Source organism: Cygnus olor, chromosome 1 (genome assembly GCF_009769625.2).
Source record: "Cygnus olor isolate bCygOlo1 chromosome 1, bCygOlo1.pri.v2, whole genome shotgun sequence".
Taxonomy (NCBI): Eukaryota; Metazoa; Chordata; class Aves; order Anseriformes; family Anatidae; genus Cygnus; species Cygnus olor.
In genome coordinates, this window is record NC_049169.1 from 16,973,463 (window position 1) to 17,001,061 (window position 27,599).

Sequence of the window (27,599 nt, forward strand, 5' to 3'; positions counted from 1 at the left end):
CAGTATATTGTTTAAAATGTGCTCACCACTTGATAAATTATCTGATAGTTTCTTTAATTCTTTTTCAGATCTTTGAAAGAATTTTGTTTATCTGGGCTATACGTCATCCAGCCAGTGGATATGTTCAGGGCATAAATGATCTTGTAACTCCTTTTTTTGTAGTCTTCGTTTGTGAATATATAGGTAAGATTTATCATAATACTGAATTATGAATTGGTACTGGTTTTAGGACAGCACATTTGTTTTAATATGAATATCAATTTGGATTAGCTAATCCAAGTATAATTAGAGACATGAATTCTATTATTATAAATATTTGTAATTATAAATCTGTATGGTTCTCTTGAATATACACTGACAAGCAATCAGATTTTGTGTAAATAGTCAGTAGAGTTTAGGTACTTATCAGATATATGTCCAAAAAAACGCCCACAAACAAACCTACCCAACCAACCAAACCAACCAACCAATCAAAAAACATCTGTAGAAGTTGCAGGCAGAGTTGTGTTTGTCAGATATGGAAGCTGGCAAAAGAAGGGCAATCCAGCTTTGCTTTCATCTTTATTTCTTAACTGCAGATGTAGTTAAGAAGTGCCTCATTCGTCACTCCTGATCCTTTCTTTTTCATTTCATTTCTTTCCTCTAATTCACAAGTTTTTGTGAAAAATTTAAATTGTATATGAAATAGTGGGAAAAAAAATCACTACCACCAAAACAACAACAACAAAAAACATACCAGCCGAGCAAAAAAAGAAACAAAACAAACAAACAACCATGAAACAAGGAAACCTTTTACCAAGTGGCAGAAAAATGAAGGTAAGAGGAACCTAATAAAGTGGATCCTTGGCTGAAAGAATGGCAAGCTGGAACTGGGGACTGAAAATTAATGCAGCAGTAATCAAACTTCTGGGGCTCTAATACCAGTAGTAGCATACATTGATGTATTTCCGCTGAGTTAGCGGCCATACATGTGATTATACTTCTTGCAAACTTTTCTGTTTAGAAAACTGGTTAAATGCTCGTCTCTTACTAGAACGTTATTGATGTTTTGCATTTATAGGTTAGTATTTAAATTTTTATGAACATTTAAGAGTATGGCTAATCATTAGCAATAATTCAATTGACGTTTAACAACAACTCATTAACAATTATAACTGTGGATGTAAAAGGTATAGTAAAAATGAATAGTAAAAATGACAATAGTTTGAATTAAAACTATTTCCTTGCATTTCTGTTTGTCATACACACATACAATGAAAACAATGCTTATATGTAATCTTGAGCAATATGTTATCTGGCTACTGCAGTGAGTCTCTATATAGGTGATTCTTCATTTCCTACCTTCTCTATGCAAGGTACCCATTGGTGTCTTAATCCAGACTGATTAGATTTAATGAAGGACAGATTATCCTTGAGTGGATGAAAGATTATCCATCGTTTACATGGCAACACCTCTTGCTTTGTTCATTTCTTGTTTCATAGGGGGACATTTCATTGCTAAGCAACTAATGAGAACTACTGCGGTTTACTCCCTAATCATCTCTTAAGTAGGGTAGGAGCCTACTCCTGAGAGTACTTGCAGTTTCTGCCTTTTCCTCCCTCATTTGACAGATAATGAAAATGTTCTTAATGATCCTAGAACAGTAGGATCTCTAGTAGACTTTAGGGTTGTTAATTGAAATAAGAAGCTCAAATGAGATGTGATTAGAGAATTGATATTCCGTGTTAAATAGACCATTTAATTAATATGGTAAATAAGTTTGTCTTTACCACCATCTTACATTTGGAGACCCTGGTGATTGTTAATGTACTTGCCAGCTTGTCAGTATTTTCATATCAGAGAGCAGAGCAATTCCAGTAAATTTCCAATGAAGAAAGACAAAACTTGAAGACTAACAACCGTAAAAGATGTATGCCATTGAAAAGGTGTAAATCTCAAAAAGCTGTATTCTCAAAGTAAATTTAAAAGCTAATATCTATCTAGTGAGAACATTACTGAAATAAACGCATTTTCTTGAATATAGTAGTGGTCCTGGCTAAGTGCTAACAGTGGTTATTTCAGCAGTGATGTACAGAAACATTCCAAGATTTGTCTTTAAATAGTGTTTTGATTTGAGTCTTTCTAATGTAGTCAAGTTGCACTGAGTTATACATTCAAGTTAAAATGAGGAGTGTATTTTACTTTAAACCTGAAATGGGGACATAACATTTCTGAGGTACTTCAAAAATCCTGAGGTTCGTAGTAAAATTATAGAAGTATTCAAAACTATATGAATAGTTTGTATGAATTGTGCTTAAATAATTTAGATAAAAATAAATGCAGTATTGCAGGTTTCCTGGCAAAGTGGTTAATCTATTATTGTATTTAATATTTGTTCTATTAATAACCTGTTTTCCCTTAGATTTTTTTTTACTCGAGTTCGTATTTCTTGCTCTGATTTTAAAGTGAATGTTGGTATGTTGGAACCTTATATTGCTTTATTTGTTGCTTTCCTTTGACTATGGATTTTTGATTTTTTTCTCAGTTTAACTGAAACCTTTGTGTAGCAGTTCTGAATTACTTGGGTCTTGATTGATCTTGTTGAAAGTGATAAAAACTTTTTACTTTGAGCTCTTCCTGTAACAAAAAAAAGAGATTGTAAGGTTTACTAAAGATTAATAATAGGTTATTATTATTAATAATGCCATTAATAATAAATCTGTGCTGATTAGGTCATTTCACAGTATATCCTGATGGTGCTTACACACAGTTATTTGTGGTTTAGACAGTTATTTTATTGAGAGGAAAGTCCTATTTATTTTATCTTTATGGCGAGTATGAGAGACCTTAATCCTTCATCTCACATAACAGCTGTGATGTATTTATTCTGGCGATGGAAATCTCTCTGCTCTGATACAGACATTCAAAACCCCATTGGAAAAATGTCACTGAAAAACTTTTGAAGATTGAAGTGACATGTGTGGAAGTGATAACTTATTTGCGTAGCGACGTTTCTTTTCATTCAAATCTGAATGCCAAAAATCAGATTCATGGATATTTTTTATTATAAGGATCAAAGTCATAGATGTTTTGATGGTTTATTACAGCTTGAAGTACCTAATTTTAGTATGTGGTTTCACGCATTTGGAATAGGTCGAGTGACTGAATGTAGGAATTGAATATTTTAAATGCTGAGAGTTTTCTTTCAACCTTTCCAGCAGCATAAGTGTGACGAAAGAGCAATTTGGTAATATCTTACTAGTTCCCCAGAACTAGTAAAGGCAGAGTACTGTAACATTTTCAGCAAGATAAAACTTGGTTGTCAAACTCAGCCAAGATAGGCACAAATATAGTAGAGTTAGACTAGCATTTCTGGTATAAATTAGGAGGAGAAGGAATTTAAAACATATTTTTTGCTTGTTTGTTTTTTGTTTTAAATGTCAGGTAGTTGCGTATGCTGATTTCATTTAATTTTTTTTTTCCATTGAAAAATGTTAGAGATTTTTTAACTTATTCTGCCATAATAAGCAACTTCTTGGAATTTTTAACATTACATTATCACTCCTAACCTCTTACATGACATATCACTATTATAACCTGCGTTTTTAGAACAAATGCTAATTACTTTTAGGGCAGTTTTCCTGGAAGCTCTGTGTCGTTGTAACATACAGGTTTATATCAAAATGAATCTCATCCATGTGGATACAATTTCAGAAGCATTTTTGTTAATGAGATGAGATATGCTATGTGACTAATGGCTGGTTACTAATGTAAGGTAGACGAGGAAATTTTATGCTGGATTGGAAGTCCTATTTCAAGCCACCAACCGTTGCTCTCTTTATACACCTTCTTGTTGCTTGGAGTTTGTGGTGATCTACAGGATCTAAGTTGTTCCTAAATATTGCGCTGCACAGCTGCTTGTGATTTCTTGCTCATGGAGTCAGCTACATTTTTATTGCATCTAATGTTTCTGTAGTACATTTGCATTTCAGTAGTTCACTACTTGTGTGTGTATCTATAACCACACAGAGGACATGGATTTACTCACCATCCACAGAGACAAAAGCTTGGGAAAATCACCATCATAATAAGGATTTATGTGAGGGCACTGCTAAATGGGATGGCTCTGTGAGATCACTTTGCGACCTCTAGCAGTGTTGAATCAAGAGGGAATTAGGAGTTAGTAGCAAGTCAAGGGCAGAAAATAGAAAATTGAACACTATTATAGCATTTTATCGTTTTATGTTGGATAAAGAAAGTCAAGAAAAATCAGGCTGCTGAAGGCTGGAGTGGTGATAGAGATCTTGCCTACAATCTCCTTGCAGTAGAGGAGCTTGAGAGAATTTGAGGATGCTCACAAGAACTCATGAACCGAAAACTTTGGAAATAGGGGGTCTTACACTTGTAAGTATTTTTTGTGTAATCTTAAATACTTTCGTAAAAGGCATTAAATGCAGTTTTGTTGCCCAGTGGTGTTTTTTGTTTTTTTTAATTAATACTGCCATGACATTAGCCTGAAATAATTACTCCATAAATCCTAATGGATTTGGAAAGGGATTTAGTTCCATAGCAATGTTACTGTGAGAACATAAAGGTTCGTTGGGACTCGTTTACTTTTCTTTCCATTCCCTCTCATATGTCACAGAAAGTCTTTCGTGTCTTCCGTGTCACATTCCCTTCCTTGCCAGGCTGGAGGAGGCCTTGGCCAACGTGATCCTAGTGGGTGGCGTCCCTGCTAAGGGCAGAGGGGTTGTAGTTAGATGATCATTGAGGTCACTTACAAACTGAGCCATTCTATGATGATTCTGTGATGATTCTGCCCTTAAAATGAGAATTTGTACTGATCATTACTTTCTTTCCTTCCTTTTCAGCATAGCTGCTGAAAATAATTAAATTTTAAACCATTTATTCTGATTTTTCGTAGTTCATTGAATGCTGTATCTAAAATCCTGATTTTCATAATATAATTGAAGTAATGTTTCAGAACATTGCATCATGGTTGTATCTGAGGTAATTCCTCAATGTTTATTTATAGGGTATGAAAAAGATGTTACTTTACCAGAGATTTTTTTTCCAGAGTTGTAATATTTATGTAGTAAATAAATCTGTTTAGAATAAAACTGGATTTCTCAATAACAAGGCAGTAAACCAGAAAACAAAGGGTATTAACCCAGTGACTCCAGATAGCTATTAGAAGATTTTTCCTGTACTTAGGCGATTAGAAAGTAAAATTTTAACATGCATTGTTTTTCTTAAAAGACCAAGGTGAAACCTTGATTGCTGCAGTATTTAAAGTAATTTGAGATAATTAATTCTCCTATCTAAACACCTTTCTTATTTAATTCCACCAATTTAGTTGTCACTGGAGAATTACAAATAGGGCTCGTGCATTGGGTTTTGAGGTGATAAAGTGGAAAATACTATTTGTAGTTATTCTACGAACTATAGAGCTATAAGTGAAGTAATGGGATGCTTTCCCCATCCCTCTTTTAGGCCCTCCGAGAGGTTGAAGTCTGACAGAATCATCCTTGCTCTCTTCAGGTTTACCAGGACAGAAATACTGGAAAACTTCTCATCACAGAGCTCTCAGGAATATGAGGAGCTTCTTCAGTTTGAGAGATGAAAAGAGTGTATTTGCAATTTTTGTACACACTGGAACTTTTCTGATAATTTTGGCTTTACACTGTTTAACAAGGTTCCGATGTTTTAATGCTTTTTTGTTCAAATAAATACCTTTTTGAACAACAGTGTATTAAAATATTTTTATTTACACATTTGATTGAAATGATTTATGAGACTTAAACTAAATTTACGTAAAAGCACTGACATGTGAAGCATAATTGACATTTTAACATCTGTTTTTGCAAGTTGAAAGTATTAAGAAAATATTTTCTCATTTTTCCTCATTGTAAAACTTTCATGAAAAACTATTCAAAATATTTAAATCACTCTTCTATCATGTAAAAATTCAATGCCGTAAGTTCCATTTAATCACATTAAATTTTCTATCCTTAATGCAAATCACCAGTAATATAGTTTGCATGTACAAAAATGTGTTACAGTGCTGCTTCTTGACAATTTCTATGACATTTTATAGTTATAGTCATTGTATTAAATGAAATTGACTGAAATTGTCATAAACATGACCTATATTCTATGAAATAGTCTTTGATAATTGAGTGAAATATTGCTATCTATGTGATTTAGTGGATGGGGGGATGGTGGCAGCCAAGAATGAAGAAAGCTCACACAGTCTTGAAAATACTAACAGCCTTTTTCTTGTGGAGTCTCTGTCCTTGGAGATCTTGAAAGGCTGCATGGACGTGGTCCTGGGCAGCCTGCTCTGGGTGTCCCTGCTTGGGCAGGGGTGGGATCAGCTGGCCTCTAGAGGGCCATGCCAGCCTCAGCCATTCTGTGATTCTATAATTCTGTCTTCTGCATAAGTCCCGAAAACATCATATGTTTGCCTCAGTAAAGATCTACAACATACATAATCAGGTCAGAGATCTAAAACTTTTGACTTACCTGTCAGTTCTTGGTGAAGCACTTCTCTCTTCTGTACTTTGACATATTAAAAAACATTCAGTATATGCATACATCCTATATATATGTATAAAACTGTAACATAGCACAGAAATTATTTAGCATTATCTCAGGTTGCTGTGAGATCGGCATTGTTCACTTCCTCAACTTCTAGGAATATGTTCCCCAACTCTCATCCTGTTGATAAGCCAATATTGTCCAGTGACTGTATTTTGGAAGTGGTGCAGAATAGCTGAAGAAATAGAGGACTGTGATGAGTAAAGTAAGCAGAATTTGAATTTGTTTTTAGATGATGATGCCACCTTCTTGCTTTGTACTATGGAAAAGGAGAACAGGCTCCTCAAATAAGCAGAGGCATGTGTTGTGCATGTTCATGGTGCTGAGGTCATCATCCTTCTATATCAGTCCTCTGTGTGTACTGTCTGGCAGCTGGACAGGATAGGTGCTGAAATAGTGTCCTAACAGGGTCTTTCCTAACTCCATAAATAGCCTTTATGGAGTTAAATCGTATTTTATCCTGTTTCTTTCTTATGGTTTGGCTTGTTCTGCTTAATTTAGGAGCTTCGTGAGACCTCTTACAGGTCTTATTTCTTCCTTATTTCGTATTGTACCACCTGTCAGAGTCCTCAGTTGGAATTCAAGCATTCTTTTTGTTTGGAGAGTACTAATTACACCACTTTTGAGTCACTGCAGTTTTTAGACTAATATTTGTAGGCTGTCAGGATTGATCCTTGTGAAGAAATAGTGTATTCTAAGAAGTTGTAGTCACTTTCAAATACATGTATATTCTACTGTGATTCAGACTTTTTTTCATTCATATATTCACCTAATATTTCAGAGGTGTTGTAATGAAAAAAAATCAAGTTTTCTGCAGGTAAATTGCATTGCATCAAAGGAGATAAAAATGCAAACAAAGTTTAGTGTTTTTAGTGCTTTAAAAAGGCCTTAGTACTCTTTTGAAGCAATTGGCTAGACTGTATTTTTCAGCTGTTCGTTTGTTTTTATGTATGTCTCACTCAAGAAAAATGAACCATACACAAATGTCTAAGCAATTTTCTTTATTAATAAAGTTTTTCAGGCCTAATTTGGCAAAGAAATTTTACTATTTTATGTCCTATTGACTGTAGTCAAGTAGGAGAATCCATGTGAAAACTTAGTCGTGAATTGTTTGAATTATTTGTCAGCTAGCAGTGCCATAATATACTGCTGGGTCTAGGGTCAGTTAATCAAGCAGTATATTTGGAGGCATTGTAAACAGAACCGTAAGGAATATGTGAACAGTACTAAAGAGGACATCTTATGCTTAACTTTTAAAGTCTCAGGGAATGAGGGGAAGATGAAGGAAGGCAAATACAATGGAAGGACTTGTGGAATGCAGATGATTTTTAATGGATGGCAACGAACTAAAAATTGTCTTTAATCTTTTGATCCTTTCATTTTTATATTTGGATATTCTTTACTTGGAAAAAATCATCTATATCTTTCAGCCTGACTTGCTGGTGTATTTCTTACTTCCAATTTGACTAATCCTGTAGTGAGCATTTAGTTCTGACTTAGAGCTGTATAACTATTTCAATTAAGGACTATTTTTTCACCTGGCGTACTAGTAAAAGCACTAATAAATACAGCTGGGCTTTAGCCAGGTATGCACTTTGTGTGGCTTTCTAGTAACAGAGTTTATTCACTACTATTTTTCCCTAGTTGTTCAACCTACTGCAAGCCAAGTGATGACATTTAGTACCAAATACATGAGTGTATCTGCATAACCTCTCTCTGAATCTACTTCAGTCAAAATGAGGTGATTTATCTATTTAATTAATAGAATTTTAGCTAGTTTTTCTAACCCATTTCGTGCTACTGGTATGTCTTGGGAATCAAGTAACTTTGAGAAGGTGTTAATAATGAACAGCCGAGCACACACGCACAGGTAACAGTTTGGTGTAGTTGTGTGATAGTATATTGCTATATGTATTTAATTCAATGATATATTGGGTTCCCAGTAAGGGCTTTGAACTGTGTGAACTCAATTGAGTGATACATGCTGTAGAATTCATCTTCTTCCACATTCCAGTTGCTGTTTCAAGAGGTTAATGTACCTTGCCTTCATTTTACCGCTCTTTTAACTTAACAGTGGAGCTGCATATTTGAGTAATTCCAAATCAAGTTTAGGTGGACTGAAATGGATTTGTTTGCCGTGTGCTTAGATCACCCAGCTGAAACGGGGCTAGTTGCTGTCAAAATGGGTAGTTTTACTTCCTCTTTTCCAACCACAAACCTGCATTCCTGTCTCCCATTTTTGGTCAATATTGACATTTCTCTAGCACAGTGGACCAGTTCATAGAATCATTCAGGTTGGAAAAGACCTCTAAGATCATCTAGTCCAGCCTTTAACATAGTACTGACAAGTCCACCACTAAACCATGCTACAAAGTTCTAAATCTACACATTTCTTGAAGCCACCAGGGATGGTGGCTCAAACACTTCTCTGGCAGCCTATTCCAGTGCTGCACAACACTTTCAGTAAAGAAATTTGTCCCAATACCGAACTTAAACCTCCCCTGGTGCAACTTGAAGCCATTTCTCCTTGTCTTATCGCTTGGTGCTTCAGCTAAACCGGCAGGAAACTAGCCCCAAAACAAAATGAATAATTTAATCTATGGGATCAGAGGTGAATATCAGTGTTGATAGGGGGATAAGAGCAAGTTAGGAAAGGAGGGAGTAGCAAGATCTCTGTTTAATGCCAGGTAAATCTTAGATTGCTATCACTGCTTTATTAAGCTGCACCCTCATAAGAAGTCTTTATGAATACTGCTTATTTTTCACTTAAGTTAGGAAGTACTCATAAAAGCATCTCAACAGATGGATGTAGGCTATGGTAATCTGCATTTCTAGCATATTTACTTTCTATTACTGTCTTTAATGATCTCTATTGTTATTACAATTGACAGTACTCTTAAAAAATAAATCCGTCTCATACACCTTTGTTTCAATTTTGTTTTCACTCTTAAACATACTGTCAAATTTCCAAGCTAATTAATGGTTCATCTGATATGTTGGATATATGGTCTACTTAACAGGCTTTTTTTGAGAAAAATTTGAGACTGAACACATTTTTACAAATAATTGTGATCAAGCACTTTGCATATAAATTTTGTAGTTATCAGTTTCAACTTCAAGGATATTTTAAAAAATTGGGGGGGGAGGGAGAAAGAAAGGGGGGAGGGAGAAAAAACAGATGCATAAACATTCATTTTGTTAATTCCCCTGAAAGTCTTTATTTTTGCTTTGACTATTTTGAACATGCAGAGGTTTTTATTTTACAATTACTTGGATTGTTTAGGTAAGATTTATAGTTGACTTTGCTGTTTAGGAACTCAAAGTTATATTCAGAACCTCAAGATATCACAGAATCATCTAGGTTGGAAGAGACCTCCAAGATCACTGAGTCCAACCTCTGACCTAACACTAACAAGTCCTCCACCAGACCATATCACTAAGGACTACATCTAAACATCTTTTAAAGACCTCCAGGGATGGCAGCTCAACCACTTCCCTGGGCAGCCCGTTCCAATGTCTAACAACCCTTTCAGTAAAGAAGTTCTTCCTAATATCCAACCTAAACCTCCCCTGGCACAACCTTAGCCCGTTCCCCCTCGTCCTGTCACCAGGCACATGGGAGAATAGACCAAACCCCACCTCGCTACAGCCTCCTTTAAGGTACCTATTCCTGCTTGAGGCTTCAGCTCTTCTAGATCTCTGTGTATCTGGACAGAATGAATAGAAATCTCTGCTTTCCAAAGCAGTCTAAGCTTTGCCATATTATTTGCTTGTCTTATCATATGTGGAATTGCTTTTACCGTTACTTCTGTCACATCTCCTATGAACTAAATTTTTCTGAAGTAGTTCCATCGATCTTTATAACCGAAGTGTTTGAAGTCTCATCAGAGTAAAGGAATGGAGAAAACTCCAGTCAACTTGAAGTCCATTAAAACAAAATCAAGTTCTTGAAACTCATTCACATAACCATATAAATTGGAAATTGAGAAGTTTTATTCTTATGAACTGGCATATGCTGAAAATTGTGAATGAAGTGTGGACTATAATAAAATATCCTCTTTAGTGTGATTAAAGAAGTATGGTAGTAATAGTGATGAACATTTAGCTTATAAGAGTGTTATAGTTGAGGAAATAGGATGTTCCTGTAGCTTCACTATCTGCCAGGGAAAAATTAAGTCACTTTAAATAAAACTTCTCATCGGATACTTTTTTAAAAAAGCACTGAGCTATCAGAATTGGAATAAGCCTAATCAAAGTTAAATTTTGCTGGCTGTGGTTAACAGCTCCTGTCAAAAGTGGAAAAGACATTAAAATTATTCTAATAAGTATATCCAACTGCTGAATTGCCTGTTATTTTTAGTTCTTTACCTAAGAGAAAATTAATGTTTTGAGTAATGGTATTCATTGCTCATAGTGTCTTATGAATTTCTGTTAAAAAAAAAAAAAAGGATATCTTAGTCTCTTAGACTTTTCTTAGGCTTTTAAATTGTCTTCAGCAAAAAGGCATTCTATGTAGCTAACTATGATAACAAGAGGAATAGAACAGAAAAGTTAGACAAAATGGAAAATGGTAGATTTGTACTGAGTGTATTAGAAGTTGCTCAGGCATTTCAACTTAAAAAACATAAATGATTTGTTATGAATATTCCTTCACAGGAGATTTTTGTTATATTAAAAAGAAACTTTTTCTTCCTTTGGGAGGAGAGAGGGGAAAATATTCTTAAATACAAACAAACAAAAAATCAAATGTTTCTTTTTTGTTTGTCTGTTTTTGCATATGTCGGCATTATTTTGGTAGGTCTTCAAATAAAAAGGGATGTCTTCCATGTAGTAAAGAAGAAAATATCTGAGTAATTCAGACTTGGAATGTTAGAAAACGCTATTCCATTTTCAGAGTGACATCTGAAGTAGGTGCACTCTGAACCCCGAAGCTGTCACTTTAACCTACCTAAATAATTATTTCAAAGCAGTGTTTTTGTACTTATATTGCTGTATTTTTATTGAAAGTGTGGTAAGCAACAGACATTTTTATCTCTGTTCTGGTGACAAGCTTTTTTTTTTTTTTTAAAGAAGTGTCCAAAGGGATTAAGAAAGATTGGATATGGAGATAAGCTGTAAGAGCAACTACTGAAGGAGCAAACACTAGCTCAGAGATTAAGCTAGGTGTCAAAACCGGGGATTTATCAGTCTTAAGATTTCTCTTGACTGGTAGTAATTACTTCCAGGTATCACTATTTGAATTCGTTGTATTTATCTTAAAGATGCTGCTGTATGACTGCCTTTCTTGTTATATAGAAAATTAAATGAAAATTTGTGATCTTTTTCTTTGGTGGCATGAGATAGTAACTGAAAAATTGCCAACTTCCATTTCATATACTTTTTTTTTTTGAATCATTTATGTCTGTAAGCATAAGATTACCTTCTTACTCTTCCTAACATAATACCTTGTTCTAGTACAGAAATTTCTTATGGCTGTTAAAGCAAAAATAACTGGATTAGACTTCCATATACCTGTGGCTTCCTGTTATCTGTTCTGCTCGTTATTGTGAGTGCAGATATTTTCAAGTAGAGTTTGAGGTTTTTTTTCCTTTTTCTTTCTTCCTGTCATATTTTTTTAATCTACATGCTTCCGTATCATCTGAATAAAGAGTATTTTGAGAATACTGTTACATATGTTACAACTTGTGGCCCAGCCTTCACATCAATGTTTAAAAAAGGTGTGTTATTTTGTGATGTTTGATGTATACCCCTAGAATTAAAAAAAAAAAATTAAAAAAATAATGAAACTGATAATATGAATGTTGCCTTAAAATAATAGATTTCTGGTAAGATTGAAATATCTTCTGTGGATTATTCTGTCTCATTTCAGAAAACAATTACAAAACTAATATTCTCGTACTGGGAGGAAGTCGTGAGAGTTTACTGAAAAGTGTTTTATTTGAAACTACAAACTGGAAATATTGCATCATGAGAATAAATGAAAAACAAAAACTTGAATAATGGTAGAAGAATTTAAATGGGATTGAAGAGATGCCAAAACATTTCTGCAGCTGTAAAAAGGAAAAAAATTGTGAAGAAGAAGAAAGTTAATTACAATTAATGTAACTATGGGAGAGCCATGTATTCCGAAGGGAGCTGTGTATTTTAGTTTTGGCTTGTGCATTCCTTTTACTCTCCCCACGGTCTCCATATAGTTATAATTAATGATAATCTTTTATAGTGCAGAAGCACAGAGATGTTTATACTTGCAGATCTAAATCTTTTCAAGCATGCTTTCGAACAGACTGGGAAATGACTTTAATGGCTTTTGTTGTCCAAATATCACAACTTTGTGGGTTTATTATGAAGGAGCTCACAGGAAGAAAAGCTAAAAGAAGAGGAATTACTTAAGCAATGATAACATGTTGTACAAATTGTCAGGAGCTTAACATTCAAATACTGTTGATGCAGATCAGTAACAACTTAAGATCTATGAGAAGGTTTTCAAATTAAGATGACTCAGCACTTTAAACAGTTATAAACAGCTTTTTCTTTCATTTTAAATAACGTGTATGGTTAATGTTTTAAAATATTCAAACCAATTCAAATACAGTTGTCAGAAATCTGTATGGTGAAATTGTTTTTAATTGAATAGGCTTTGCTTGCAGTTTAAATACAATTTCATTACAGTCATGGACAGGGAAGTAAAAACATCTTTTGTAAGTAATTGATCTTTTTTCATCAGCAGGGGGATTTTTTGCTTGTTACTAATTTGGGAAATCTGAAATTTTGAATTTCTACCATATTCTGTAAAAAGGATATTATAAAACAGAAGTGAAAAATTAAGTACTTAGGAAAACCAATGGCCAAAGAAGGAGAAAATGATTAAGTAATCAGTTTCATAGTAACAGAAAATGTTTAATGCTTTTGTAGCACATTGGTTTTTATTAAAAAACAAAACAACAACAAAAAAAAACAGCAAAACATCTCTTTCAATTTCTTGACTTATAAATTGTCATTAGAGATACATTTCTGAACTGATTTACATGTTCTGTCTTTGGTTGATTATGAGATAAAGAATTGCTTTCCTTAAATTACAGTTGTACTGAAATACATTGCCATTCTTACACTTACATAGGAAAGACGTAAACTAAACTATTTTTGAGTAGCTATAGTTTTTTTTTTTTTTTTTCCTAGAGAAAGGATATACCCATGTTGTGTCATTTAATGATAAATACCTATATAGTATGTAAAAATGTGTTTGAATATCATGAGAAAAGCATGCAGAATTGGTTTGTTTTCCCCACAGGTAAACATTACAGTTTCTCGGGGAAATTTATAAATTGCAGCAAAGTAAGGTAGTTAAGGAATGTACTCAGCAGTTAAAGAATATAAGAAGTACTGTAACCGTTGCAGTCAGAGTTCATCCTGTTCAAATATGCTTTTTAAAATTCAGTATCTGGCAATTTGTGCTAAAAAAAAAAAAAGGTACAAGTAATGGATGGTACTCGTATGTTCTGTTTTAAATAAGGCAGTAAGTTTGTTAGATGCATTTCTTCCTTATTTGCTGTAATGATGTGGGATATAATGAAAAGGATGTGCTTCCTTATTTTGTAAGGACACTTGGCCAGTACTGTAGAACTTGGATTTGCAGCAAACTGCCACAATCATAGGCTTGTGCATAGGATGTCATGGAAAAGTAGTTATTTCCTCTGCCATCCATTTTTCTTTTAGTTTGAGAATTTATTTTGATGTTCAGTTGAATGGTAGTAGTAGGTTAAAACATTTTTTTCCCATGAGGATGTGAATTTATTCTTACTTTGAGTTATTGTTGTATGTAAATTGTTGTTGAGCTTACTTGGGAGTGACAAATTTTTCAGTCTTTCATCCCTGAAAAAATTGAACCTGTGAAGTTTTTAAAATGTTTATGTTCACGTACAGTTTCTTGAATATTTTTACCACTTTTATATTTATTCGAGTTAAACCTTTAGCCTTGTTAAAGTTATCTACGTAATGTATTAAAACATATTAGTGTTTATAGGATTATTCAAATGAGTTCTCTTTAACCACCTTTTAATAATAAGTAATTAAGTGCAGGACAGTTTCTTTTTTTTGACAGTTTCAGGTAAGAAGTCTTAATACTTGTTAAATTCATCCTTCCATATGCAGATACACGGACTGTTTTTAGAACTTATAATTACATTTTGGCCTTCATAAGGTTACTTTCTTCACTCCAGTAAATAATTCCTATTTAAATCTGTGTATTAATTTATAGACTCTTTTTAAAGGATTTCCCGTTATAAAAATACAATGCTATTGTATTTAATAGCATTGTCTTAAGACATAGACTGTCTTTTCAATTCTCTGTAATTCCATACCCAGAAAATTTTCTGATGTTCAAAGAGAACCTTCGTTGCATCTGACTGAGGTTCTCTTACTGTAATGTAACTTGTGTTACTAGAAGTTTGGAAGTGTTTTTGAGTGAATGAACCATACATTTTGTAAACAGCTCTATCTAGAGTTCCATGAAATGTAATTCTTTTTCCTTATTAGTGTGAGGGACTCTTTAAAAAGCATTAGTTTAGTATATCAGTGTGTAGTTCAACTGAACATAACTAGTAACACTGAATGCAACAAAACAGTTCATCTGCAGAATTAAATTTTGAATTTTCAGATTTCTTTGCAATATTCTGAAGGTGTTATAGAAGTACTTTGAAGAGAAAAATGATCTGTCATTTTTGTGTCTATACAGATACCACTGCGTATTGGTGTGTGAATCTGATCTTAGATTTTTTTAATTGATTTTTTTGTCATGTTTCTTTACCTTAGATCCATTGCCGTGCAAAATTTTGGGGTGTTTTCATAGTCACTGCCCTCTACCCTGTCCACAAATACTACATTCATGTCATTGGTCAGCAGAAGCTGAAAAGGACTTGAAGACGTTATCCCAGGCAATGTCATACCCCAAGTTAGGATCGACTGTATCTAGGAGAAAAGCGGTCTGTCATTTTAAAAGTTTCCAGCATGGAAACAGGCATTACACTGACTTCCACATAGTGCTTTTTTTGTCCTGTGCTGCAGGGAGTCTGGCACCAGAAGCCGTGCGTAGTGTGTTTGTTGCTGTGATCTCCCTCGCCCCTATCACGCCGTCTCTTGCTGGTATCTGGTGATCTAAATCTCTTCTTGCAGCTGAAACCCATTACTTTATCCAATCACTGAGTAGATATAATTTTTTTCCAGCAGTTAATTTTTGCATATTTAAAGACTGTTATCATTCCTGTCTTTAGCTGTGTTTGTTATTAACAAAAAAAATTGTCTCCTTCCTTTTTTCCTCTCATGTTTTTTAGTGTATTCTCTGAACCCTGTTCCTGGGCCTTGCTTTAGGCTTCTTTGACCACCCCGGGGTTTACTCTTGTCCCATTCTTGTTCTCTGCTCTGAATGTTTGTGTGTATGTGTATGCGTAGGCTCAATGCTTAAAAAAAAATTAAATGATAAGCACAAACTAGGTAATTAAAAAATGTGGTTTGGGAGACAAGTTCAACCTTTAATCTTTCATTTCCTATTCTCCAAGCACCTTTTGAATTTCTCAGGAAACTCCCTTATCAGGCATTCTGTGAAAGTGCTCATCAGCATCCTGTGCTCGTCATGCATATTGGATGCTAATTACTTACTAGTCCCCTAATTTGGTATCACACGCACCACTTCCCTCTGGCAGTCTGTTTGGGTTGACAGCAACAAACCCATTGAAGTGATTGCTCTGAGAAGAATATGCACTGAGCGTTGTGTTCTTCATCGTTGCTGAAACACTTTTTTTTTTGAGAAGAGCTGTCATCTTAAAAGCTTTGAATACTGCTGTCTCACAATGATGTCATACTCAGGGATCCATCTTAACCTTTTTTTCTGAGTATAAATTGCATTTACCGGCCAGATTTCTCACTTGTGAAGGAGTCTGGCTGCCAGTCTTGTATTCTGTGCTATGCAAGTTCTGTGGGTGAAAGACCCGTTGGTGCCACATGGTTTATTTGGTTCTCTTTGGTACTCTTTTTCATGGTAGGGCTGTTGAAGCAATAAATACTTGTTACGTTTCTCTCGTCTGAATTACTGAGCTGTAATCTCAGTTATGTGCAGCCTATGGGGAGCATATGCCTTTTGTTTCATTTGCAACATGAGCTGATAATTTCCCTGTGTTTCACATAAATTTAACATTCTCCAAACCAAGCCAATTTCTGTGTAGATGTGTGCAATGGGTTATGAACAGAAGCTAATGTCAAGCTTTGGACTACTTCTTGGGGAAAAAATATTTTTGCTTTTAAAACCTGGTCTAGAAAAGCCTGAGTGGAAAATCTTCCTGGCAAGCATGCAGACCCACTAAAGGACTTCTCTGGATGATTTACTGATTACTGTTATGCAGTCTGGAATTAGAGAATAAGTATATGAAATATTTACTCCTTTGTGATAGAACAAATTGAGAGTACTTGCAGGGTCATCCATTAATTTTGATGAGCATAGAAATTAGGTCAAAGTAATCAAGCTTACAGTGTTTTTGGAGAAGGTGATTTACTTTCTTCTCCAGGTCAATGGAGATTATAACGTTCCCCGTACACTGTAAAATTATTTGGAAAATTAATATTAATAAAGTGAAATGATTAATGATGAAAACATCATTCTTATACTGATGTGTAAAGGTATTTATCCTGCTTCCTATTACATCTTTAGGAAATTGTAAGAGATGAACTGAAAACAAGTGTCAGATTAATAACAGCGTCAAAACAGACTCAACAATACAGGCTGTGTGAGAACATGACTTGTAATAGGGGAATATTTGAAATGCAATAACGTTATGTTTACCTAAGTCTGGATGGATGAGATGATTGGGTTCTTTATATTTTTTAATTTTAACTTTGTGACTTCAGTATCACAAAGACAGGGAAGTTTTTTCTTTGGTAATTAATCCTTAACAGCTCAAAAGCTATTTCTATCAGATAAATACCTAATTAGGATTTTTTTCAATGGGAGATATTGATGTGGTTATGTAAATATTTAATTAGGTAATTGTTACTGAAATAATTTACATTTAAATGTTCTATTATGTCCTGATCCCCTTAGAAAAATGTTGCTTTAGTGCAGCAATGGCTGAATAGCTCTTTTATAAGTCTTTGAAAACTGAGTTTGAAGTGGAATATTTAAGATCGTCTAGATGTGGGGATATTGTTGTGCACCTCCGAATGCAATCATATCTGTATAATTTTGTAATTTGCTTACTTCGCTGGTAACTTTTAGGTAAGTCTATCTGAAGCTATGACATCTACAGTAGATTACAACAAAATACTGTGAACTTTATACAGACAAGCACCTCTGCATGTAAGGTCATAATGATTTCCTTGCAAATGATTGCAACAGCTATATAGTTTGGACTTGAAATCTACGGCAGTTTTTGTACACTATGTGAGAATTAAGTTTGTACACATTAGTGCTGCAAGAGAGAACAGTTTTAAGATGTTTGGAGAAGTAATGTTTCTAACATTTATGTGTGTATTACATTGTATACCAAATGTACATGAAGAACAATCATAAGTCATCGGTGTTCTATCAGATCTGTTTTGGGCTTTACCACTTTCAGATCTTTCTTATACCACCATCCGTTTTGGCCCCTAACTCCCGCTCTAGTGAACTCACCTGAGTTTTCAGTATTTTAGGTTTATTTCTGCACAGAATTTCTTCATAAATAAAGTTAAATTTTTCCAGTTGTTTAATTAATGTAGAAATACGTATTGTGTGATTCCATCTGTCTGTAATGGCAGATGCGTTTACCCGTGGTGAAATTCAAGCAGTTTTTAGAAAAAATCAAATGCATTTAAAAGACAGTGAGAGATCAGATATGAACTTCTTTTTCTCATTTTGAACAAATTGTACCAAATTTATTGCCTAAGCTTAACCTCATACTGAAACCTATTTTGAATGGATAGAAGCCATTATCATCTGTTCGGCATGTTTATTTTCTGTTGTCATTGGGAAATAAATGTATAACTAGTTGTAATTAATACTTCAATACTTTTTTTTTTTTTTTAATCCTTATGTTACTGCCTTTGGGAGTGGATCCAGTTAAAGCTATTTAGAAAAACTTATTTTTATACACTGTGGGAAGTTTCAGAAATGTACAATGGCAATCAGTAAAGAACACTTAATTCCATGCTTACAGCAATGCACATATTCAGATCAGTATGTCATTGACTCTATGCTACAGCAATTTTCCTCCAGGCAACTATTTTACTGTCTTCTACAATTACATAGATAACACGATAAAAATCTCCACAGGAAACTGAAGAAAATGAGAAATGTTGCCGGGAGACTTTGAAGTCAGGTCTTTTTATGCAGTGATTTCCCCCCCCCCCCAAGTTATTTATACATGTACACGTTTGCCTGCTGTTTTTCCCCATATTCTTGTTATTTAATCTTTATGATACTGTCTGTTCAGATTTCAGTCATTGAAAACAAATTTGAAGTTATCTAAAACCAGAATTTGTGATTCTGTTTTTAAACAAAGTTTCTAAATTGCAATAATATCTAATCTCGTGTACTTTTGAGGTTGTTATTTTTGCTTCTTCTGTTGTTTGTTCTTTAATCCCTTTTGCTCATTTTATTTTTTTTTGGAAAACATCTCAAGTGTGTTTGTCTTCATCCAAGTAAGTCCCCTCCCTGTCCCACTACAAGTTACGTGCAATGATAGTTAAAACCTCAAAGAAAAGGAAGCATTTTGCACTATTGCCTACACTAATAAATGCTTAATATGTAAACTGGTACTTTGCATATTCTGCAAATCAAATATTCCTTAATTGGAGCTTGTAATGAAAACAGGTGTCCTATCTTTGGTGTCCTGTTTTTATTTCAGTAGTTGTGTGGGTCATTCAAATATTCAGAGTCAATTTTGAGCTTCCATAATAAAATGCAGCAACCATTGCAGGTCAGTGATCACTTGCTCCCTTTCTGTCTTTCATGATACTTTGCCTTCTTTATTAGATTTTAGTATCTGGATGACTTCCACTATGTATCTCTTTGTGGGGAGACACCACATACCACATTTTACTCAAAAATTACTGATGAATATAAAGTATTCAAAAAAATATACTTCTTAGCCAATATAATGAGAAAACTTAGTATATTTCTCCATATTTTGACTTTTTGAAGTATTTGGATGCAGAGCTATAAGCTAAAGCTTGACAGTTGCCTTAGTAGTAGCCAGTAAGGACTACTAGCATATAGCTGAAATACATGGAGGTGTCTTAACACGTTTCATCAGGAGATTTTTTTTCTGTATTTCAAAACTTTATTATCTGACATTAGATGAGACTACTTTCTTTCTGCAGCATGAGAAGCACAATGGGAATGAAAATTGGACTGGAAGTAGCTTATATATTTAAAGAACATGTGAAAAATCCTGGAAACTTATTTTACATATAAGAGGCTTGTGAAAATGCAGTATATGCCACAGGAAATCGTGATGTTCTTGGATGTCTCTTCCAAAGGGAGAGAGAGCAAAATGAGAACAAGAAAACTGGACGAGTACTTCCTAATAGGGCTATTTTTATTTCCATAATAGTTGTTCGTGTCGGTCTGTGAAAGTATATTTAGCAACTATGGACTCTTAGTGAAAGAATTGGATGATTCCTAAATGCTACCTATGCTTTTTGCTAATAGTTGCCTTTCTATTGAAATTATACAATTTCTCTTTTCTGTAAAATAATAAAAATATTACAATATAAGAATATTAGAATAAAATATTAGAATATAAGAATACTAGAATATTAGAATCTAGAATAATGAATTTAATATCAGACCTATGTGCTTTTGAAAAAGGCTGATTTCTGACATTCATTTTTGTGCTTGGTGAACATACTTGTAATGATGAGGAATCGTTGGAAACACTGGAAAATGTTTCTCAGAAGTTACATTCTATTTTCATGAAACATAATCTTTCTGATTTGATGGTGCTTTCTTACTAGAACCATTAGAAATTTTTTTTTTTTTTTCCAAAATATTAATACTGGGATGTCTTTGCTGTCCAATTTCCTTCAACCTTGTTTCTCAAATTAATTTTCTTTTGCAGTTTATCATTTTTCTTTGTTGCTGGTCGTTCATTCACAGGTTGGGGAGTCCTTTGATGGGCCATTGAAGTTTTATTTCATCTAATTTCAGACTTTCGAGGTCTGCATTCTGCAGTAGTCATGTTAAGCTCAAGTTACAGCTAACACTGAGAAACAGGGTTTGCTTGGGATGTGATTCATCTGATTTATTTTATGATTCTGGTTTAGAGTGAGATAATCCTCTGTAACTACTTGTTTTTCTTTGTTGGCTGTGAAGAGAGGTGAAGATGCCCACCTTTGATGGTTAGGTGTATGTTAAGCTTTTGTGTTGTTTTATATCCTGGTATGAGTCTATAGTGTGAAATGGTAGATTTTGGAAGAGCAGGGTAAGAAAGAGCTAAGATAAGTAAGATGAGAAACAGAAGATAAAAATCCTTTTTTTTACTTATCTTTTCATGAGTACCTGTAGAAGAGTTATTGTGTTGTACTTACAGTTTGTAAGTTCCTTTTTGTTCAGAAATGTGATAGCAGGATCATGAAAAGAAAAGGTGCTCAAAGGCAGGAAATTTGCAAAGGAACAAGTCATCGAAGTAGTTGTCAGCCCATTCCTTTTGCAAATCTTTAGTGAAACAGTGTCTGAAAATTGCTTCTTTCTAGAGGAATAATGTTCCATATATACTTTAATTTTATATAAATTATATGAGGAATAGGGGTTCATTTATTGTTTTACTTCAGACCTTGTTAGGCAGAGAAAGAATGAGTCACACTTTTTCCTTTTCTGAAAACTAAATTAGAAGTATTAAGCAGCTTTACGCAGTGAGCTGACTTATGAATATGTAGTAAATATAAATGGTAAAACTGTAAAAAGTTTTTATGAGTTAGCATATATAGGACATACCCTTATTTTTTTTTCCTGCTGTAGAGGATACATCATTCTTTTTAAATTTATTTATTAATATTTTGCCTGGAAAAGTCTTTCTCTTTTAAATTAAAGGGAATATTCGTCCTTGATATCCTTGATTTTGATTTCTGAACTGTTAAAAAGGGCTTCTTTGAAAATTGTGGGGTTTTCATGTTATTTGTGTGTGTGTTTTGTTTGTTTTTAATCTAAAGGCAGAGCATGTTGGAGGGAGATAGGTAGATATTTAGTATTAATTTTGCACAGGTTCACATGAAACTTGACTTCTTAAATTGAATGTCTTGTGGGTATTCTGAGTTACAGAGGACTTGCTAAAGGACATTTTGACACTGATGATAATTTGCAAGGGACCTTTCCCTTGTCTCATTTTTGAGCTGCAGAACTGGCATTTTTATTTGGATTAATTTTGTCAAATGTACATCACCTTAGTTACTCGTCTGATCTGAATTAGTTTTCTTTTATATATATTAGTGTATATATATATATATTAGTTTCTTTAATATATAATCTTTTTTCTTACTGCTCATCTGTTTGCCTTCTTGTTATCTCCGTTGCACTTTTGAGCATCTCTACCTGAAAAAAAACCTTCTGGTTTTTGTAATACTCCAGACTTTTCTTTTAACGTATTTTTCTGAAGGGTTTGGATTGAAATAAACACAAGTCAATGAAGGGAACCTAGTAAAGAAGGGGATGGGAACTGAGGAGAAGGATGTCGAAGGGATTGTTACCTCCCAGGTACAGACAGTGTTGATCACGTTCTCCCAAAGAATTGTCAGAATTTGCTTTCTTTTGCTGGGAGGAGGATGATGATTTGTGGGGCTTTTGCCCTTCTTTTTCTGAGAATATGCTGCTAAAGTGGGGTAAGGAGTTTCTTACTTGTGAAAGGATCTGTTATTAAAAAGCTTGATATTGAGTCTACTACTTGGTCTTCACTGTTTTGCAAGTCTCTGTTATATCTGAGTTTATTACATAGGAATCTTAGATGCGTTGGATACTTGTTTGTTGGTCTTCTGTTGCAGTCTGGGTTTTTGAAACTGTACTGCAATGCAAAGGTGGCATTCCTTTAATAACCAGTAACTGATCACTGGTACCTTGTTCGTAGTCCTGGTACCTCTGGGATCATCGTGTGCGTTTATTTATGGGGTCCCTGCTATAATCCTTTTTTCCACTCAGCAGGTTTTCCAATATCTTAACTAATATTTTGTTAGCACAACCTAATCTCCTCATCCTATAGCTATTAACATTTCATATTCCAAAAACAATGATCCCTCAGGCAGTGCACGCCAGAATACATTGGTAACGCCTTGCTTCTGATAATCTATGAATAGTGATAAAATCACTTGTATGTTAGACTGCTCATGGCTATCGCCAATTGAATAGTAAGTGCTTTAAGTTTGTAATCAAATATGATAACCTAAAGATGTCCGTAGGCTTCTGTAACAACATACTGCAGAGATTTGAGATAGAGAATAGAGGAGTTGTAAGGTAATACATAGTCTTGGTTCTCTTAGTGCTTATCCTATCCTGTCTTGCAATTGTGTAAAGGAAGTAATTCCTTCTTTAGTATATCATACTCTTTATTAATTCAGATGCCATGTTTTAAAATTAAGTGATCTGGCCTAAGTGGTAAAACTCTGATTCATAGCAATTAAAGATTTTTTTTTTTAAATATTCTTTTGTTGTGACAACAGAAAGACTCAATTTCCGTGAGTTAGACAGCCTCGAGGGTTCTGTGTTTTTCCAGTATTGAGAATCTTTTTTTGGAGGGAAAAAATATTCTGTTTCCTTTGGTCTGATTTCCTTCAGATTCCAAATGCTTACCTGGAAACAAACAAATTATCCTTGAAAAGCTATAGTCAGCTTTTAAATCATTTTGCTGACTTTCTATAAGGTTTATTTTGGGGGTTTCTTCTGTTAAAGCGTGCAACATATTTTACTGCATATGATGCAAACATAGATGTTCTGCTGAGATTGTTCATACATAGTATGAGGGCTTCTGATAATCCTCTTCCAGGTGTAAAGTGTCTAGAATGAAGCAATTTATTATATATTAATTCTGGTTAACCAGGCATGGTTTGAGATTTTCACAGTCTGCAAGAAATTAAGTATTCATTAACATTTAAAGCCATTAGATGACACAGTTGAGCAATAAATTATTCATTTATTCACTGTTTAAGTAAACGTGCGTTGAAGTTTCTGACTAGAAGATAAGTGGTGCTTGTCTTTGTTTTCAGTTATTTTCCTCATCCTTGCTTTATTTATTCTGTGCACTTCATTGACTTGTCTTTTTCTCTCTCTTTTCCTGAAACAGAAGAAGAAGAAGTGGAAAATTTTGATGTTTCCAGTCTGCCTGAAGAAGTGCTGCAGAACATAGAAGCTGACAGTTATTGGTGCATGAGCAAGTTGCTTGATGGCATTCAGGTAAATTGATTTTTCCTGTCTGAAAGTAGTGGAGATAACTGATTAATGTCATGGCTTTGAACTACTTGAAGGTTGTTGAGAAAGAATACTTCTATGAAAAACAGGGGAGAAGTACATTTTCCCATTGGAGAAATCTGCTGCAAGTTTGGCATAGTATTAGAAAAGAAGATGTTGCTCAACTGTTTTATTCATCAAAAGGTCTACATGTTTCATTGCAGTATGATGTGCTAGATCAGAGTCAAAATCTCCAATTCTAGAGGCATGTTACACAGCTCAGTCACCAATTGTGGAGACTATTTACGTAAGTCTCCAACTAAAATAGTCCTGCTGAGGTTCTGAAAAGCTGGCTTCTATATTTAATCATTTTCAAGTGATAGATATAGCGACCTTTTAACAACTGCCGTCTTGTTAGTTTCTGAAATTATCTTCATATTTTAAAACATCTGTTTGAGTCTTGATACTTCTGCTACTTCACTGAGTGTTGCCTGATTTTTTTTTGACATGGGGAAGCTGTAACTGTGGATGCAATTTTTTAAGTGCTTCAAGTAACAGACTTAGAGTGGAGGATTTGTGTCTACGTACTAGTTGGTACATAAGTTCGCAAAGATTAGAAGGATCTACAAGAAATAGTAAATATGCAGCTGAACATCTTGTATTTAAGTGAAGGACGATTCAATACAATCTGGCATAGATTAAATGGTAGTCCAAACATCTGTATTTGATATTTAGCATTTTGAAACACTTCATGCTGCAGTGTTGATGCATGGTAAAGTAGATACTTCAGACTTCACAAAGAAGTTACTGAATTAAGTTTTATAGGCTTTTTGTTGCTATAGGCATCAAAAATAGTATGTATCTAATACCTGTTTTTCAGATCTGTCTCATTTGAGATGAACGTTTTGAATCTTACTAAAAAGTAAACATAATCTGACTTTTGAAAGTCAGAATATATGCAAGAAAATAATCAGTGTGACTTTCTGGATTGTGATGGGACCAAAGTCAACCTTTGATAGAGATGTGAAAGTTTCTGAAAGGTGTTGATTTCTCTTTTGCACTGGCAACAAAGAATGTTAGCAATGTTCAGTAGGCAGATGGTTGCAGTCAGGGTTCATTTGCTGTTTTCAGTGAGCTGATTAGGAAATAAATTACGGTTACAACTATTTAGCACATTGCTGCTCCTTCTTTTCTTTTTTTAAGTGATATTCATACCATCTCTTTCTGATTATTCCCTGCTTTCAAATGAGCTACTCATATAATGTGGAAGATCTTTGCTTTGAAATTGTTTCAGTATTATTCTGGTGACAATAGAAATTGTTACAGGGATAGCAAAACTCTGGTTAATTTATTCTTAACATTTTCTTAAACGATGAGGTAATGGAAAAGTGCTTCTACAGTACTTAATGGATTCAGTCCTTTTGGTAAGGCCCATGTAATTTTCTTATTTTTTTAAATGCTTTAGTCAAGTGTTTGAAAATTTAAGAGTTTATTTCTCCAAGTGGTTTTAATGTAGTGAAGACCATGGAGGTTGAATTTGTGTGTGTGGAAAGTGACTACCTCCAATCATTAGTAAATCATCATGAAATGTGAGTAACAATAAAAATTCATATGAAATGAAGCTGTAGTTATTAGTGAAGCTAAATTCATGTTACCCAGGTTCTTTATTTTGATAGTATTTTTTTTGGTAGATATTTCTTTCATCGTAGAGTGCTTTGATGTATTCTTGCCTGGCATGTATGTTTGAATGTGAATGTTTCATTGGCTAAGGTATCTTGTGAAATTAAACTCTTTAGTGAAATTTGTTTTTGTTATGATATTGAGTTGAGAAACAGAAGACTTAAACTTCCTTGAGGGTATCTTAAATGTATTTCTCCTGGTTAAAGGTCAAGTGAATGCTAGCTCAATTTTATGTGGAGCATCATTGAAAAACATATTCCTTTTGTCATATTGATCCCCGTGCTGCTTTTCATCTTCCAATCTCTCAAAACAGAATTTCAAAATATTTGACCACATATCAAACTAAAAGTCAGAACTTGAAATCTTCTTGAAGAAAGACAAGTAAAGAAATGGAAACCCTCTCCAACATATTCTACAATTTTTCCTGTTTCTGGAACATCTTCTGTTGTAGGGCTGCTGCTTTGCTTTTCTTCTGGAAAAAGAAATTCAGAGATGACATCATTTCTCCTTAAAACTCTGTTTTCATACAAAAACATCAAGTACTGATAAACAAATTATTGAAAATAATTGTAATGGAATTAAACTGCACTGATAAAAATTTAAGCTCTTGCATTAATGGAATGATTATCAATTGGATGTATTCAAAGATGCACTCATCTATCAAAAGCAGGCTTGAAAGATTATGGTAGTGGTGTGACTAATGATGTTACAGTTAATTCACTGCAACTGCAGAGTGCTGCTGAAATGAAAGGTTTTGCTTCTTTTTTTTCCCTCGCATTCTACTCTTTTGTGTCCTTCTGTGTTGACACCATTTTGCTGGTCAAATGGAGGGGTCATGGTGCAGAATGAGTTGGTTGGGAGAACTAAGCCAGCTAGAAGTGAGCATGTTGAGGGGAAGGGATTAAAAAAAAAGAGGGAAAAGACTGTTTTACTGAGCTGACTTGCATTCTGGATATTGCAAGATCCATTCATTGGAAGGAGTCAAGGACTGTGTGGGTATGGGGTCGGTGGGACCACCCTTTTCAAGGCAACCTGGAATCATTAAATTTAGCATTAAACCATGCCCAGAGTTCATAAACTGATTCATATCAAACTATAATAAACCTGTGCACCTTCCTGCACCTGATCTCCAGTCTGATCTCTTGCTGAGGGCTATTGTGAGCTGATTCACAGAGCTGAACCACACAACTAAACACAAAAGCACTGGTTAGTTCAAGGGCTGAATACTTTAAACTAGTACCATAGCAAAGACATGAGTAGAACTACACAGTAGGGCCAAGGCAGGCTCACGGCAGCTGAGATGTGGATTTACTTTAAATGCTGTAGATTCTCAATTTGTCAAGCATGCTGCCGATATACAGTAACCTAGAACATCCTCTGTAGGTCTCTCTGCTACTCAGTAAAGCTGCTGCTGATTGTTTCTTGGAAATAGTCATTAAAATTGTTCTGACTCCTCCCTTAGTATTTTTCCATTTGATTTACTGTGCATAATAGAATATCTTTACAGTCAACCAGCAAAAACCGCTTCTCTCTCACAAAGCCGTAACAAAGACAAAAACAGACATAAAAAAACAAGGGGAATCCTAAACAAGCTCAGTGCTAATATTTCTTGTTTTCTGTGAAAATATATTGCAAGAGACACATGTGTGGCTACTTACATTTTGTCTGAGATGCCTGAATAAATGGTGCAAGAATTTTAGAGAAGAGGAATGTGTGATGTTGTGGTGATAACTGCAATCTAAGAATCTGTGTAGAATCACCATAATATACTGATGAATATAGGCTTTCCATTTGATGTTGGCCTACCGGGACTGGATAAGTTTAAAGGATATATACTATGATAACAATTAGGGTCCATTTGTCAGTACCTTTCTTGCAAGTTTGTCCTTCCTGAGCATAAGAGAATAATGCAAAAATGAATGTATTTGTAGTCCTTTGTTATTT

The 27,599-nt window shown here is 34.3% G+C and overlaps 1 protein-coding gene across 2 annotated transcripts in view; it reads left to right on the plus strand.

Annotated features, from left to right (window-relative positions):
- Nucleotides 1-27,599, plus strand: part of TBC1D22A (TBC1 domain family member 22A) — a 175,410-nt gene that overhangs the window by 39,650 nt on the left and 108,161 nt on the right. For both annotated transcript variants that reach the window (XM_040549067.1, XM_040549060.1), the window contains exons 8-9: nt 69-183; nt 23,872-23,981. In XM_040549067.1, coding sequence (XP_040405001.1) covers nt 69-183; nt 23,872-23,981 — 225 coding nt within the window. The remainder of the gene's footprint in view (nt 1-68; nt 184-23,871; nt 23,982-27,599) is intronic.